This window comes from Vulpes lagopus, chromosome 8, assembly GCF_018345385.1.
Source record: "Vulpes lagopus strain Blue_001 chromosome 8, ASM1834538v1, whole genome shotgun sequence".
Lineage (NCBI taxonomy): Eukaryota > Metazoa > Chordata > Mammalia > Carnivora > Canidae > Vulpes > Vulpes lagopus.
In genome coordinates this window covers 31,158,599-31,177,485 of record NC_054831.1, presented here as the reverse complement: position 1 = coordinate 31,177,485, position 18,887 = coordinate 31,158,599, and the positions used below count along the sequence as shown (strand labels likewise).

At 35.6% G+C, this 18,887-nt stretch overlaps 1 protein-coding gene across 1 annotated transcript in view; it reads right to left on the bottom strand.

Moving 5' to 3' along the window:
- NEK1 (NIMA related kinase 1) overlaps nucleotides 1–18,887 on the bottom strand; it is a 234,607-nt gene that overhangs the window by 50,611 nt on the left and 165,109 nt on the right. The window contains exon 31 of the mRNA XM_041767197.1: nucleotides 1,162–1,338. Within this exon, the coding sequence (XP_041623131.1) occupies nucleotides 1,162–1,338 (177 nt within the window). The remainder of the gene's footprint in view (nucleotides 1–1,161; nucleotides 1,339–18,887) is intronic.

Sequence of the window (18,887 nt, the reverse complement as noted above, 5' to 3'; positions counted from 1 at the left end):
GTCTTTGAAAAGGAGTCTTCATTTCTCTTTCACTGTTGTTTGTTAGATATATAGAAGGCAAGTAACTTATCTTTTTCATTTACAGGTCTTGAGATTGAGAGTAACGGTACTCAAAGAACTGTACCCAAGAAAATTCATCTCTACATAGGCCTGACTTGGATAACAGCTTTAGGCTCTCAGCCCTTATTAAATAATAAGATGAGACTTTGGGGTGCCTGGGTGGCTCAGTCAGTTAAGCATCGGATTCTTTACTTTGACTCAGATCATGGTCTCAAGGTTGCAAGATCAATCCCTAGGTCTGGCTCTATGCTGAGTGTGGAGCCTGCTTAGGATTCTCTTTCCCTCTTCCTCTGCCCTGACCCTTGCCCATGTGAGGCACTCTCTCTCTCTAAAACAAAATGAGGTTTTAAGACGGGGTGAGTGCATTTACATGTGGGAGAAAAATGTAAATAATTTTTGGTCAATGCCAAACCATGGCAGATTACCAGCGGCTGCAAATTCTTTAACACTCTTAACTTGGGAGAGGTAGGCTCTGTTTTATCTCCTTTGAACCTGTAACTGCTTTGACCAATGAAGTATGGCAGAAGTGATACAATATCAGTTGAGACTAGCTTTTAAAAGTATAAGTAGCTTTTGCCTAGGATCTGTGAGCCCTGGGCCACCATATAAGACATCAAACTACCTTGCTAGAAAGAGTGTATGGAAAGGTGTGGAGACTATATGAAGAGGAAGAGGGGCCCAGCTGAACACAGCCTATCTGCAAAGACACCAGTGAAGCCATCTTGAATCCATCAGACCAGGCTTCCAGCTGAATACCACCAAGTGATTCCAGAGACAAAAAGGACATGTATTATAAAAATACATTAGTCAAGCCTTGACTTAATTCCTGACACATAGAATCATGAGATAGAATAAAAATAGTGTCGTTTTAACACTAAGTTTTAGGGCGATTTATTATGGGGCATTAAAAAAATCCAGACCAGTTATTGAACAGAGAAAAACAATGAACCTAATTTGAGATGAATTACACAAACATATACACATATTTTGGTATTCTGTTTATAAAGGCCTGTTTATACAGAAGAAATTAAAGTATTATCAAATTAAATAGATTAAAGTATTATCAAATTAAATAGAGCTCATTTTGAGCTATTAAAATACCATCCACATTTCCTTCTGGTTTCAATGATATCTGTGGAGATGCCTCTCTAAACTCTGGACTGTTCGTTTCAACAGAAGAATCAACAGCAGCTGATGAATTCATTTCAGGTGAGATATATTTTACTTTTTCTTCTCCAGTAATTAAAGATTTATACTTCTCCTTTTCAGGAGAAATCTCTGAAATAACAAAAAAGGGAAAGATCATGCTACATTCTCAAAACAACTTCAATTTTACCTGTAATAGCATTTATAGCAAAATTCAAAAATTGCATTTTTACAACAGGTAATTACTGAATAAGTTCTGTTATGTATTAAAAATTGATTAATGATTAAGGTATATGATACCTAAATTTCAGTTTAATCATACATAATGATTTTTAGGATGATTAGCATATGGTTTACTTTCTTTTCCCTTTTGTTAAAACTAACACTTATGTGTCACAATGTTATACTTTAAGTCATTAATTATTTTTATTCATTTCTCATAATTGCTCATTAACTTCTAATTGCTCAGAAACCCCCATACTTTTTTGGTTAAGATTTTATTATTTATTCATGAGAGACACACAGAGAGAGTCAGAGACATGTAGAAGGAGAAGCAGGCTCCTCAGGGAGCCTGATGTGGGTCTCGATCCCTGAACCCAGGGATCACACCCTGAGCTGCAGGAGACGCTCAACTGCTGAGCCACCAAGGCATCCCTTCATACTTTATTTAAAAAAAGATTTATGTATTTATTGTAGAGTCAGGGGAGGGGCAGAGGGAGAGGGAGGAAGAGAATTTCAAGCAGACTCCCCAACGAGTGAGGAGCCTGATCCCACAGCCCTGAGATCATGACCTGAGCTGGAATCAAGAGCTGGACACTCAACTACCTGAGCCACCCAGGCACCCCTAAATTTCCCATACTTCTAACTGATGCCAGGAGAGAATGCATTTACCTCAGAATAACTTATTGCAGTTATCTGTAAAATATCCAGATTATTCATTCCCTAAATATGTTACTTTCTAACTCATAGTCAGAATATCTCCCCAATATTAATTCTATCTTAACTAATTTAATCACCAGATCTCCATTAATAATCCTTCCAAATCTCTGGGCTTCTCATTTCCTCTCCAATGATTTTTATCTTCACCCTACCTCATTACTCCACTGATCATATCTTAGAGAGCTTGTCATTAACCACAGCTCCTTAAAATTTTATTTTTTTTTAAGATTTTGTTTATTTATTTGAGAGAAAGCATGAGCAGGGGGAGGGGCAGAGGGAAGGGATGAAGGGAGGGAGAAGCAGGCTCCTCACAGAGCAGGGAGCCCCACATGGGGCTCAATCCCAGGATTCTTGGATCATGACCTGAGCAGAAGACAGATGTTTACCTGACTGAGCTACCTAGGCACCCCATCCTCAACATTTTCAATGTTCAATATTCTACCTTTTAATGTCTAACATCTTATTTTCTACTTATCTCCCTCTACTATTCTAACTTTAAAAAATGTTACCCAACCATTACCTATAATGCCCTGATCCTATCATGTTTTCTCTCTACCATCATCCTCATTAAAATCCATCTAAAGTCCATCATTAAAAGTCACTTTCTCACATACATTTTTTTTCTCACATACATTTTTAACTTATCTACCCACATGAAGAAATTTCTTATTTCTGCTTATGAATCCAATTTTCTGTGTATTATGTCTGCACACACATGGCTGAAATGGTTGGGGAAAAACAGGTTGCTTATTGGTCTCAATTTCCAACTGTTATTACTAAAGCTAAGTGAGTGCTTTGTATTGCTTGCAGTCCTATCATAACATTCAGGAACTGCATCTAGTTCAGTTAACTTCCTTAGTGAAGCAAGTTATGTACAGGTATTTTTTAGCTATATTACCTCTTCTTAGTCAAATCAAAAACAAACTACAGTGTTGCTCATGTGTTGCATATCTTCCCTACACCAACCCTCATCAACAAATTATGGCAGAGGTCACATCTGTGTTTTTGCTCATTCAGCCTACCATTCCGCTCTAAAATCATGTCTATTAAAAATCAGGAACAAGGATGGCACTTAATACCATATTAAGGATTGCTTTAAATTGTCTAATGAATGCAGTAAGAAGAAAAAGAAAAAAATCAGAATAATATTGGACAAAAAACACCAGTTCTTACCTCTGATGATATAACCTGCACATTTGGAAGATCTAAGATCTCAAGGGAAGAAACTTTTTAAAGATTTTATTTATTTATTCATGAGAAACAGAGAGAGAGAGAGAGAGAGAGAGAGAGGGAGGGGCAGAGAACAGGCAGAGGGAGAAGTAGGCTCCATGAAGTGAGTCCAATGCAGGACTTGATTCTAGGACCCCAGGATCACAACCTGAGCCAAAGGCAGATGCTCAACCACTGAGCCATCCAGGCGTCCCAGAAGAAACTTAATAGATTAAAAAAAAAATACTTTGGTGAGGTGTCTGCATATAAAATTTTACACAGATACACAGAAATAAAGAATAGCTTATTTTAACTAGAACTAACAGCTGAAAGGGAAATAGGAAAAATGTCATCAAATAAAGCCAAAAATACACACATTGTGTAAGAATCAATTTACCAGTTTTCCAAGATGATCCAAGTTTTGTCTGGTCCCCGGAATTCAGCTAGTTATAAATCATTATGAACACCTGTGAACTCAACCAGAGACCCAACAAGAGAATTACTGCAACTCAACAAATAGAAGTGACCACTTACTGCAAGGTAGGAGGTATGGAGAAGTGAATCTGAGGGGATGTATCGGAAGATAAACCATAGGGGGAAGGAGCCTCGGTCAGTCGGCTACGGAAAAGGGATATAGCAGCAGAGCAGAAAATCAGAACTTGTAGACTGTTCCTATAAGGGATGTCCCTGCCTGAAAGGTGCTTGCTCAGGTGGAGAGGATGGGCAGACTCCTAGAAGGGACACTGTGGTCTCAGGACCCCCAGGGTCACAGAAAGAAAAGGGGTGCCTGAACATGGCAGAGTTCTCAGGCATCAGAGAGGGAAATTGGCTGCAATCAGCAAGTCTAGGAGTGAGTTTTCAGATGGGGGTTGCCATAAACCACAAACTGTGGCACCACTGGGTCACCTCTCTCTAAGTAGGAGCCCAGCAAGCTGCAGAAGTACAGCAAGAGCCTCCTCCCTCCCCTGGGAGAAGCAGAGTGGCTGTGTGCTGCAGGAGTCTGCAAGGTTTGGAGACTCAAAGCAGGGTTGTGTGCCTGAGACAGAAATGCTCAGTCACAGGCTAGGTGAGCAGATTGGAACCAGGGAGACAGGAGTGAGTGTTTTTCTGAGGGCGCACTGAGTAGTTGGGTAGGGCAGCTTTTGGCCCTAGGGCTGGAGATTGGGAGGCCATCATTTTCATTCTCACTGTTTTAAGAGGCCTGGAAAGCCTTCAGGAACAAAAACCACATAGAGTAATCCAGAGTGGATTACTTAGCCTGGCTCCCTGGCAAGGGCAGTACAATTTCACCCGGGGCAAAAACACCTGAGAATCAGTGCATCAGGCTCCTCCCCCAGAAGATCAGCAAGAATATCCAGCTACGACCAAGTTTATCAATCACACAGACTGCAAAACTCTAGTGGTAGGGGAAAATAATATACAGAATTCACAGTTTTCTCATGATTCCTTAGTTTTTCAATTTTAATTTTTTTCCCTTTCAACCAATTTCTTATTTTATCAACTTTTTTGTAAAGTCTTTTATAGGGCAGCCCAGGTGACTCAGAGGGTTAGCGCCACCTTCAGCCCAGGGCTTGATCCTGGAGACCTGGGATGGAGTCCCACATCAGACTCCCTGCATGGAGCCTACTTCTCCCTCTGCCTCTGCCTCTGTCTCTGCCTCTCTCTCTGTCTCTCTCATGAATAAATGAATAAAATCTTTTTAAAAAAAGTATTTTAAAATTTTTTCTTAAGGATTTTAGTTATTCATGACAGACACAGAGAGAGAGAGGCAGATACAGAGGCAGAGGGAGAAGCAGGCTCCATGCAGGAAGCCCGATGAAGAACTCAATCCTGGGACCACAGGATTGTACCCAGAGCCAAAGGCAGATGCCCAACCACTGAGATACCCAGGTGTCCCAAGTCTTTTCTAATTTTCATTTTTACAGATACAGTCTATCTTTTCAATGTATTTAATTTCATTTTTGTACATATATATGTTTTTCTTTCTTTACAGTTTTGGGATGCAGTTTCAGAATTTTAACAAACAGACCAAAATACACAGGATCCAGTGTACTGCTGTGTTTTATTCACCTGATTGTATTCTCTCTCTCTCTCTCTTTTTTTTTTTTTTCTGTTTTTGAAACTCTGATTTGTTTGGTGTATATTTCTTTGTATCTTTTTATTTTAATTTATTTTTATTATTTTTATTTTTATTTTTTAATAATAAATTTATTTTTTATTGGTGTTCAATTTGCCAACATTCAGAATAACACCCAGTGCTCATCCCATCGAGTGCCCCCCCGCCCCCCCCAGTGCCCGCCACCCAGTCACCCCCAGCCCCCACCCTGTTTGGTGTATATTTCTCTGGAGTTGTTGCCATTTTAGTATTTTGTTCCCTCATTCATCTATTCTTCTTTGCACAAAATGACAAGATGGAAAAAACTCACCTCAAAAAAGAGAACGAGAGGCAATACTGACTGCGAGGGACCTAATCATTATGGCTATACAATATTGGAACTAGAGTTCAGAATAATGATTATAAAGATATTAGCTGGGCTTGAAAAAAGCACAGAAGACACTAGAGAATTCCTTTTTGGAGAAATAAAAGAACTAAAATCTAATCAGATTGAAATAAAAAAGGCTGTTAATGAAAGGCAGTAAAAAATGGAGGCTCAAAATGCTAGGATAAATGACGTGAAGAGAGAATTAGTGATAGAGAAAACAAAATGATGGAGAATAAAGAAGCTGAGAAAAACAGTTAAACAACTACTGGATCATAAGGGGAGAATTACAGAGATAAGTGATAACATAAAGTGAAGCAATGTTAGAAAAATTTGGAGCCCAGAAAAAGAGGAAAAAGAGAGAGGAGCAGAGGTATATTGGAGCAAATTATAGTATACAATTTACCTAATCTAGGGAAGGAAACAGGCATTTAAGTCCAGGAGGCACAGAGAACCCCCCTCAATAATCAATAAAAATAGGTCAACATCTTAACATATAACAGTGAAATCTGCAAATCTCAGAGACAAAGAGAAAAAATCCTAAAAGCATCTGGGGACAAGAGGTCTGTAACCCACAAGAGTAGAAACCTTAGATTGGCATCAGACCTATCCAAAGAGACCTGAAAGGCCAGAAGGGGCTAGCATGATATACATAGGGTGCTAAATGATAAAAATATACAGCCAAGAATACTTCATCCATTAAGGCTGTCATTCAAAGTAGAAGGAGAGATAAAAAGCTTCTAGGACAAACAAATGAAAAGAATTTGAGATCATTAAACTAGCCATGCAAGAAATACTAAATGAGATCCTTTAAGTGAAGAGACACCCCAAAAGTAACATAGACAATATACAGAAATGGTGACTGTACAGGTAATATAAAGACATTATATTCTTTCAATACTTCCTCTGAATGTAAATGGTCTAAATGTCCCAATCAAAAGACACAGTATCAGATTAAAAAAAAAAAAAAAAAAAAAAAGCAAGATCCATCCATATGGTGTCTACAAGAGACTCGGTTTTAGACCCAAAAACACCCTCCAGAATGAAAATGAGGGGGTAGAGAACCATTTATCATGCCTATGGACCTCAAAAGAAAAAAAAAAGAAAGCTGGAATAGTAATCTTCAGATCAGACAAATTATATTTTAAACTATAAAGAAAAGGACTGGGATCCCTGGGTGGTGCAGCGGTTTAGCGCCTGCCTTTGGCCCAGGGCGCGATCCTGGAGACCCGGGATCGAATCCCACATCAGGCTCCCGGTGCATGGAGCCTGCTTCTCCCTCTGCCTGTGTCTCTGCCTCTCTTTCTCTCTGTGTGACTATCATAAATAAATAAAAAATTTAAAAAAAAAGAAAAGGACTAAGTAAATTGGACTACAATAAAACTAACAACTTCTGTTCTTCAAAAAAACACGTGTATGTGTGTGTGCATGCACCATTCAGTGAAAGGACAAGCCACTAAAAGACAAGATAAATTTACAACACACAGAATTAACAAAGAGCTTGCAGCTAGAATATACAAAGAACTTCTAGAAACTAAAGGAAAACAGTAACAATGAAAGAATGGGCAAGACATTTGAATGTGCACCTCTAAAAAGAGCATATACACCATGGCAAGGAATTTTTGAATAAGACACCAAAAGCACAAGAAACAAAAATCAAAACTAAAAATGTGGAACTATATCAAACCAAACTGTTTCTACAGCAAAGGAAACAATCAGCAACATGAAAAGGCAATTTATGTAATGAGAGAAAACATTTGCAAACCATATACCTGGTAAGGGGCTAGTATTCAAAATATATAAAGAACTTTCTACTCCTAAAACTTGATAGCAAAAAAGGGAAACTAATTTTCTACAATTAAGGATACCAATTAAAAATGGACAAAGAGGGATCCCTGGGTGGCGCAGCGGTTTAGCGCCTGCCTTTGGCCCAGGGCGCGATCCTGGAGACCCGGGATCAAATCCCACGTCAGGCTCCCTATATGGAGCCTGCTTCTCCCTCTGCCTATGTCTCTGCCTCTCTCTCTCTCTCTCTGTGTGACTATCATGAAAAAATAAATAAAATTTAAAAAAAATATTAAAAAAAATGAACAAAGAGACTGAAAAGACATTTCTCAAAATAAGACATACAAATGGTCAACAGGTATTTGAAAAGGTGCTCAATATCACTAATCATCAGTGAAATGCAAATCAAAACCACAAGATATAATTTACTCCTGTTAATACAAGTGTTATAAAAAAGTTAAGAGATAACAAATTCTGATAAAAACATGTGGAAAAAAGGAACCCTTGTATATCGTTAAGTGGAACTGGAAATTGGTCCTGCCATTATGGAAAACAGTATAGAGGTTCCTCAAAAAATTAAAAATAGAACTACCATAGAAGCAACTCTTCTTCTGGGTTTATATCCAAAGGAAACGAAATTAGTATCTTAAAGAGATACCTGCACTCTCATGTTCACTACAGCATTATTCATAGTAGCCAAGACATGAAAACAACCTGTCAGTATATGAATAAGTAAAGACAATGTGGCACATACACTGGAATACTATCCAGCCTTAAGATATATGGAAATCCTACCATTTGCGATGGTGTGGATGAACCTGGAGGACATTATCCCCTGGCTAAGTAAAATAAGCCAGACACAAAAAGACAAACATTGTATGTATCATGTTTATGTGGAATCTAAAAAAGTTGAACTCACAGAAACAGAGTAGAATGGTGGTTGCCAGGGGCTGGGTGTAGGAGAAATAAGATACTGGTAAAGAGCATAAACAAACCTTCAGTTATAACACAAGTAAGTTCTCAGATCTACAGCATGGTTAACTACACTTAATAATGTATGGTTTGTATAAATTTGCTAAAAGAGCGTATCTTAAGTGTTCTCACCACACATACACACAAACACACAATGTTAACTGAGCTGATGGGATAGGTTAACTGGCTTGATTGTGGTAATCATCACACAAGGTATACTTACATAAAACCACCATGTTGTATACCTTAAATATATATAACTTTTTATTTGTCAATCATACTTCAATTTAGCTGGAAAAAAAGTAAAAGCTATCTGAATATTTACTTTTGAATACAACCTCTTCAGTTCACATGGCTACATCCAACTGCAAAAGGAAGATGGGAAATGTAGTTTCTGCATAAACAGTCATGTGTCCACCCAAACCCATGGTGGGCATGGGGAGAGTCTACTACTAAAAAGGAGGAAGAAAATTAGATACTGCAGAATAGTGGCAATTTTCACCACATATGGTTTCTATCTCTTTCTCTTAAACATGTACACCACGCACACACACAAAATGTGGGATTATATCAAGAAAAACAAAGCAGTAAGAAATCTAACAACGGACAAGTTAAGGGAAAGGCCAGGATGACTTCTTTATAGCAGTCCAAAGGAAAAACTTGTCTGATTTGGAGGTCAGAGGGATTCCAAAGAAATGCTTCCAAGACTATACCAATATAATACCTAATGTATTTGGATGCCCTGAGAAGAACTAAACATATCTAGGGGAAAGTATGGCAACAAACTAGAAATAAGTATGTGAAAAACAAAGCAAAAAATAATTGTTCACTAAAGGGATAATGAAACACTGTGCAAAAAAAAGTAGTCATGGTACCACATATCTGAACTTTGATAAGAACATTCATGGTAATAACAATATCAATACTGTATGTTGACTTAACCAAAATTCTAACCATATCTCGAGGGTGTAAGAATGGTATGTGTAGATGCATATGTTGAGATCAAGAGGGAAAAAATGGGTGAGAGACAGCTAAATCCTTATCTTCCAAAATAAGAAGTCCAATGTAATTGCCTAAAACTGGGGGGGGGGGGGCTTAATAAATCAAGAAGTAATAGTAAAAGTATCTGCTTATAATTATGTGGAGAAATAAAAAAAAAGAGTTAAAAGAGCTGAAAGTGAGTGACTCTGGGAAGCAGAATATAAGACAAGGAGTAAGTTCTAGGGACTGCTTTTTTTGGTAGAAACAAAAACAAAAAAACTTCTGAGCTACTTGGCCTTTTAAATTATGTACACAGATAACTTTTACAATAACTAAAATTTAAAATTAAAAACAAATTTATGTTATTAATTAAAACATAACTTCTGGGTAGTAGTGTTATGGGTAATTTCAATTTCCTAAAGTATGGTTTTTGGTATTTTGACAATACACAACAGTGAAAATATAATATTATAGTCAAGAAAAAAAAAAAACAGTTAAAGAAAATGTAACAGAGCAACTTTTGTTCCTGGCCATGATAATGTAACTCATACTGGATTAATCTCCCACTAAAAATAAGTAGAAATTATGGACAAAAAGTACAACAAAAAAACCTATATGAAAATCATTGGTATGTTAACTGATGCAGGCAAAGACTAATGGACCACAACTGAGAGAAGGTAAATAAGTGAGATGAACTCAACTTCATCCCAGCTTTTCGCTGAAGGCATTTTCTAAATATCAGCACAGGCTACAAGCAGAAAGTAACAGTTTTACCAGGCTCAGAAGTCAGAGGCTACTAAAGTGACTCAGACTTGAATGACAAAATCATGGAAATGAGCCACCAATAAGCAACTTTTAAATCCATGCAAAAGTCCTCTAACAAAGATAAAACAACAATTAAAAAATCCCCTCTATTTTTGGCTAACTCCCAAACTATGCATGCATACAGCAACACTCCAAGAAAAATCAGCAGGTAATAGCAGCTAGGAGAACAATGCTGAGGAAAGATTTGAGTAGTTGGGTGGTATCTGTGAGACAGATTAGAGATCAAGCCCCACAGATGTAAAGGAAATTTGGTAAACATCATAACTTTTAGTTGAGATCTCAGAAAGATCAAGGTGTAGAAATAAGGATTACCTGTTGAAATAAGTTAAAAAATACCACAACAATCAAACAGACCATTTACAAAAATCTAATATATACCTCAACAGTGTCAAGGTAATCTGATGGCATTATTTATTTTTAAGAAGAAAATCTAATCTTTGAAGAAAGGTAACATTATCCAGAGGCTATTAAGTTTTCAACCACAATGTCTGGCATCCAATCAAATACTGTTAAATACAAGTACAAAAATTATAACCTATATCCTGGTTTTGCACAGCCTACAAGCTAAAAATGGATTTGACATTTTTAAAGTGCTATAGAAAAAACATTTTTTAAAGATTTTATTCATTGATTTTAGAGAGAGCGAGCACACGTGTGCATGAGTGAGCAGGGGAAGGAGCAGAGGCGGAGGGAATGAGAAGCTAAAGCAGACTCCACACTGAGTATGGAATGCAAAGCAGGGCTTGATCCCACAGCCACAAAATCATGACCAGAGCTGAAACCAGGAGTCAGACACTTAACTGACTGAGCTACCCAGGCACCCCTGCAGAAAAATTTTAAAAGAAGAATATGGTTCATATGGGCTCATCAAGCCTAGAATAGCTATAATCTCACAATTTATAGAAATTTATTAACTTCTGTCATAAAGCATATTTTATAAAAAAAACAAAAAAATGACTGAAAACCAAGAAAAATAGAGAGAACAGAAACAGAAGAATAAAAGAAACATATATAGATAACTCAGATATTAAATTTATCAAGTTTAAAATAACTTTTAAAATAACTTTGCAATATATTCAAGAAAAAAAAAAGAGATGGGCCAAAGGGATAAACCTATGGGCATTTTCAAGAGAGAAATGAAATCTATAAAATAATATTAAATGGACATTCTAGCACTGAAAAAATGTGTTATCAAGGCACTGGGTGGCTAAGTGTCTGCCTTCAGCTCAGGTCATAATCTCCGGGTTCTGGGATCAAGCCCCGTACTAGGCTCCCTGCTCCACGGGGTCTGCTTCTCTTTCCCTCTGTCTGCCTGCTACTCCAACTGCTTGTGCTCTATCAAATAATTTGAAAAGAAAAATCTTAAAAAAAAAGAAAAAGGCAGTATCTGATATTATGAACTCACTGGATTCATTTAGAGACAGCAGAAGGTTAGAGACTATAGAAGACAGAGTGAAATGACAGATCATCAGAAATGTCAGCATACCTTGTTTTACTACATTTTGCAAATAATTGCATGTTTTACAAATGGAAGGTCGACGGCAACCCTGCATTAAGCAGATCTACTGTTGCCACTTTTCCAATAGCATTTGCTCACTCTGTGTCTCTGTTGCATTTGGTAATAGCAGTATTTCAAACTTTTTCATTATTATTATATTTGCTATGGTGCACTGTGATCAGTGATGATGACTCATGAAAGCTCAGATGATGGTTAGTATTTTTTAGCAATAAAGTATTTTTAAATTAGGTATATACATTGCTTTTTTTTAGACAGATGCTATTACACACTTAACAGACTATAGTATAGTGCAAACATAACTTCTATACGCACCAGGAAACCAAAACATTCATTTGACTTGCTTTACTGTGACATTTGCTTTACTATACTGGTCTGGAACTGAACCCACAATATCTCAGAGGTATGCCTGTATTCATACTGAAGAAAATATGAATAAAACAGAATAGAGCATAACAAAAATGACAAATTCAAAAGGTCTAAGTGTAACCAGAGTCCAAAAAGAAAAAGAGACATAACTGGGCAGAAATAATATAGAAAGATCTAATGAATGTAATCTTCCCCAAATTGAAAAAACAATTATCAACCTCCAGGTTTAAGAAGCTGGAAAAAAAAAACCCAAAGCAGGTTAAAGACAAAGAAAACTATAGCTATGAATATCATGGTAAAAATGTTGAAAATCAAAGAAATACTATTAAAAAAGCTTGAAGAAAAACATATTGCTTTCAAAGTAACAAAATTAAGACACATAAATGACATATAATTATGGATGTCAGGAGAAAAATGTAAGGACACCTTTAAGTACAAAGAAAAAATGAAATAAAGTAAAAACAACACCCCCCTTTAAAAAACTTTATCTACTTAGTGTTTAGTATACACTAAAAATATTCCTTAAAGCTAGAGGTGAAATAAAGATTTTTTCAGACAAACAAAAGCTGAGAGAATTAATACAGGGCAGATCTGCACTACAGGAAATACTAAAGGCAATTTAAAGGAAAAAGATATCAAATGGAAGTAGGTAATCTCAGGAAGGAATAAACAATATTATAAAGAGTAAAATGTGGATAAGTGTAAAGTGAATATTGATTGTTTAGCATTATAATGCCTTATGAATTAAATAAAATATATGATAGTTAAGTATTTAATGACAATAAGCAAAAGGGTTAAAAGATATAGCATAATATTGTTAAAAGGCTCATACATGCTTCGAGAAGCATTATAAATATTAAATTAAGGTAGATCTAAATAAGCATTATGGTAGAATTAAGGATACAATTTGTAATCTCTAGAATCACAAGAAAAGAGTTAATAAAAAAATGTTTAATTAAAACCAAATGGAAGAACAAAATGAAACACTTAATTAGTCCAAAGAGAGGAATAAAAAAATGAAATACGAGAATAGAGAAACAAAGTACAGATGGGACAGATAAAAAAAACATAGCAGTGCTGTACACAGATGAAAGAGCAAACCATTCATGATAATGAAATCATTCATTATGCATGAATAAATTAAACACTTAGATGAAAAGACAAAGATGGTCAGGTTGGATTTGAGATAAGAGTCACATTTAAATATATATAAAGAGTCAGAGAAATTAAAAGAAGATAAAGGATATATAACAAGCAAATATTAACCAAAACTTGCTGTAGTTATATAACATGGGATAAAGTAGACTTTGAAAGAAGTAATGTTGCTAAAAATAAAATTATTTATTATGTCATAATAATAAAAATGGTCAATAGGGAGATGTATAAAAAGGTCAAAGTAACCACATTGTTATGCACTAAATTGCATTTAAATTGCATTTAATATGCATTTAAATTGTTATGCACTAAACAACTTAACTCAAGTAGCAAAATTCTACAGACTTAAATGGGAAAATGACACATATACACTTGGAGATTTTAACACTCTTCTCTCAGTAACTAATACAACAACCAGATGGAAAACAATCAGTAAAACTATAATATATTGATTAAACAATTTGACAAGAACATACATACATACATACAACTACACCCAATAACTTTTCAAGGACATATGAAACATTGAATAAAACAGACCATAAGTTGGGCAATAAAACAAGTCTCAAAACTTTCAAGATGAAAATCACACACGGTATGACGTTCTGTGACCACAATTAAATGAAACTAGAAAGCAATAACAAAAAGACAACTAGAAAGACTCCAAAATATTAACAAATTAAATGCAAAGTATTTGCAAATAATCTAAACATCCAAAAGATATTACAACATAAATGGAATCCATAATTGAAATCTTCTTACAGAGATAACTCCAGGTCCCTAAAGCTTCATAGCTGAATTCTTCCAAATACTTAAGGAAAAAACTGATACTAACTTTTTTACAAAGTTTTCCAGATATTAGAAAAAAGGGAATATTCCCCAAATTGTTTTATAAGGTCAGCAAAACCTTGATACCCAAATACCACAAGCACCTTACAAAAAAGGAAAAATCATAAGTGAGCATCTCTCATCAATTATTTTCTCTGGCAGTGGTTTGTAGGTGTTACATATTTAGAAGGAAAAAAGAGTCAAATGTGAGCAAAAGTTTTAAAGCAACATACATGGATCAAATATTTAAAGACAAATGGAGAAATTCTGGGAAGAATGCTATTTTGTTCTTTTTTTTTTTTGATTTTTTCTGAATCCTTGCACAAAACAGAAAAACATCAGGAAAGCAAAACTCTATACCCATGAATAGCATATAAACCAAATTTAGGTGATGAAGTATCCTCACAAACCCCCAATTACACGTGAAAGGGACCAAAGCCCTAACAGCCTTCAAAAACTCATGTAGTAAAACCATCTGTACAAAAGAGGGAAACAGAAGGGTACCTGATAGACCCTAGATCAAAAGAATCCTCAAAATAGCCAGCGAATATTCATAAACAAGCATGATGGGTCAATTTAATAAAAGCAGCTGAAATACGAATAGTTTTTATACATTTAATTTGCAAGTAAATTGAAGGAGTCAATGGAGAAGGAAAGGGTTGAGGAAGTCTGGGTCCTGAAAATTCTCAAAACCAACCAATTGAAGCTCCCTTTTAAAACAAAGCCTCACACTCAGGAGAAATTGCTGGTAGGAGGATCCAAATTGATCTGTGCAGGGATAATAGAAACAAAAGAAAGAGAAAAGTATAGGACAGAAGCAGAGACAGAAGAGCTCAAAAACTACAAGGCTATAATTTTTAAAAACTTCATGAAAATAACAGAAAAGGAAGCTCTAAGCTATGAACCTTAGAAAAGCTATTTTGACACGCTCTACCCTCCTTAAATCTTAGGAAAACTAATTTCATGTAAAAATAAGTAACAGAGGGTCACTGTTAAATTCTGTCTGAGTTTTAAGAACAAAACAGAGTAAAGAAGTAGAGTAATGTCCCCAAAGGCTGGTGTTTCCTAACTTTGGCACTACTGGGTCAGATAAGTATTTGTTTTGGAGAGCACTTATTATAGTATGCATGGTGGAGGATTTACCAGCTTCTTTGGCCTCTACCTACTAGATACCTATAATATCCTGTGCCCAGTAGATAACCAAAAATGTTTCCCAAAAATACCAACTGTCCTGTGTGAGCAGAATCAGCCTCAGTTATGAATCACTGCCATTGATAATTAAAACCTAAAAAAACCTAAAATTATAAACTATTTAAACATTTATTAGTAAAATTAAGAACATGGTAGAGGACATTAGAGAATATAAATTACAATGAGAAAATAATCATAAATGATGCAGTTGAGTTAAAGACTAGAAAAGAAAAAATCTTATAAATATTCTAGAATAAACACAAGAGCATCTACACAAAAGACACAATGTCTTAAGATCTATAAAAGGTAAACAGAAGAAAAGAATTTTAATTTAAAAATGAAAAAAAGGATTTAAAAAAGTGACAGATACTAAAGAAAGATGAAAAATATCAAAAATACAAATAGAAGTTCCTGAAATAGACTTAAGTAACAGAAAGCCAGAAAAACTGTAATTCAACAATACTTTCCTAAAATTGGGGGCTGGGGAGAAGACTTTACCGCAATCCATGCTGTCACACAAAATGATATTAAAAAAATTGTAGCCTTCTCTACTTCAAGTCATTGGAAACCACATATTGAAAAGACACACCATGAGAAAAAGTATAAAACTCCAATGAAAAAAAATCAAAGAAAAATTAAGTAGAGAGATATTTCATGTTCATGGATAGGAATCAATATTGTCAAGATATCTCAGTCCTTTCCAATTTGATCTATGGATTCAATGCAATCCCAGTCAAAATCCCAGAAAAGTATTTTGCAGATAACAACAAACTGATTCTAAAAGTTTATGTGGAGAGACAAAAGACCCAGAGAAGCCAACACAATACTGAAGGAGAATACAGTTCAGGGAATGATACTACCTAAATCTAAGACTTAGTATAAAGCTACAGTAATCAAAACAGTATGGTAATGGTTAAAGAACAAATAGATCAATTAAACAGAACATAGCTCAGAAATAGACCAATATAAATATAGTCAAATGATCTTTAACAAAAAAGCAAAGGCAATTCAATGGAGAAAAGACAATCTCTACAGTAAATGGTACTGAACACGCCAGGCCCCCTTCCCCAAAAAAGTATCTAGAAACAGACCTTACACCATTCACATAAAAGAATTCAAAATCGAACACAAATGTAAATGTAAACGTAAATGTAAAATGCAAAATTATACCACAAAAGAAAGTCTAGATGACCTTGAGTTTGGTAATGACTTTTTAGATACACTACCAAAGGCACAATCCAAAGAAAGAATAAGCCACACTTCCCTAAAATTTAAAACTTCTGCTCTATGAGACACTGTCAAGAAAATGAAAAGACAAACCACAGACTGAAAGAAAATAGCTACAAAAGACATAAAGACTTAAAGCATAGTTTTTATATACAAAGAACTCTTAAATATACAAAGAACTCTTAAAATTCAACAATTATAAAACCTGAAAAACTCAATTTTAAAAATGGACTAAAGATCTGAACACATGCCTCATCAAAGACAAATATAGATGGCAAATGGACATATGAAAAGATGCTTCACATCATATGCCATTTGGGAATTGCAAATAAAAAAAAAAGATTTTTTTTTTAAGGGGAATTGCAAATTCAAACAACAATGTGATACCGATGCACAACTAATACAATGGCTAAAATAAAACCACCGACAACACCAAATGCTGCTGAGGATGTGAAGCAACGGAAACTCTCATCCATTTCTGATGGGAATGCAAAATGGCATAGCCCTCTTTGGAAGACAGCTTGGCAGTTTATTATAAACTAAACATATGGGTAGCCCAGGTGGCTCAGCAGTTTAGTGCCTGCCTTCGGCCTAGGGTGTGATCCTGGAGACCTGGGATCGAGTCCCACATCAGGCTCCCTGCATGGAGCCTGCTTCTCCCTCTGTCTGTGTCTCTGCCTCTCTGTCTCTGTGTCTCTCATGAATTAATAAATAAAATCTTAAAAAAAAAAACTAAACATACTACCACATGATCCAGCATCCATGTTACTTGGTATCTACTCAAATGAAGTGAAATATTATGTCTAAACAAAAGCCTACACACAGATGCTTACAGCAGCTTTATTCATAATTGCCAAAACGTGGAATCAATCAAGATGTTTTTCAGTAGGTGAATAACCTATTGAATAACCCATATAAACAAACTGTGGTATATCCCCCTACTGTGTATTATTCATCACTAAAATGAAATGAGGTATTATATGATGAAAACACATAGAGGAAACTTAAATGTATATTGCTGACTAAAGAAACCAGTCTGAAGAGTCTACATATTGTATGATTTCAACCATGACATTCTAGAAGAGGCAAAACTAATGAGAGAATATAAAGATCAGTGGTTGCTAGGAGTTTGAGAGGAGGGAGGAATAAATAGGTTGAACACAGGAATTTTTTTAGGGCAGTAAACTGTTTTGTATGATATCATAATGGTGGCATTTGTTAAAATCTATGAAAAGTATAATATCAAGAGTGTACTTCAATGTATGCTATGTATTTGGAATGATCATAATGTGTCAGTTTTGGTTCATCAATTTAACAAATGCACTTCTCTGGAAAGGGGATTATTGATGGCTGGGAAGGCTGTGCATATGTTGGAGGAGGGGGATATACTGAAACTACTTTGTGTTCAATATTGCTATGAGCCCCAAATTACTCTAAAACAAAAAACTATTAGAAGAAAAAAAAAAAACACAGGCACCTACTAGAAAAAAAAAATTTTAAGAAACTTTAAGGAAGGGACACCTGGGTAGCTCAGTGGGAGCCTGCTTCTCCCTCTGCCTATTTCTCTGACTCTCTCTGTGTCTCCCATGAATACATAAATAAAATCTTAAAAAAAAAAAAAAAGCCTTTAAGGAAAAAGAAAGATACCCTTTGAATATCCAAGCAAAAAGACCAAATCATTTATAAGAAAAAGAAAGTAAGACTGTCATAGATTTCTGATAGCTATACTTTATGCCAGAATATAATGGGGTTTTACATAGTAAGACATTCAAGTAATGGAAATGCAAGCCAAAGATTTATAGGTCAGCCAAACTGACCTTCAAGAATAAAGTCTTAATGGGTACCTGTGTGGCTCAGTTAGTTAAGCATCCAACTCTTGATTTTGGCTCAGGTCATGATCTCAGGGTCGTGAGAATAAGCCCTGTGTATGTGTGTTGGGGTGTGTGTGTGTGTGGTATCTAGGCTCAGTGGGGAGGCTGCTTGAGATTCTCTCTCTCTCTCCCCCTGCCCCTCTCCACCATGTACTCCCTCTTGAATAATAAATAAATCATTAAAAAGAAGAAGAAAGTTTTAAGACAAATTGCTATGAACATGCAAAATCTTTGGTTGTATTGTTCACGTGAGCCCTTCTATTAACGAAAAGAACTTAAGACAATCAAATTGATGAGAAAGTGACATATAGATTGGAAGACTAAAGAACATTG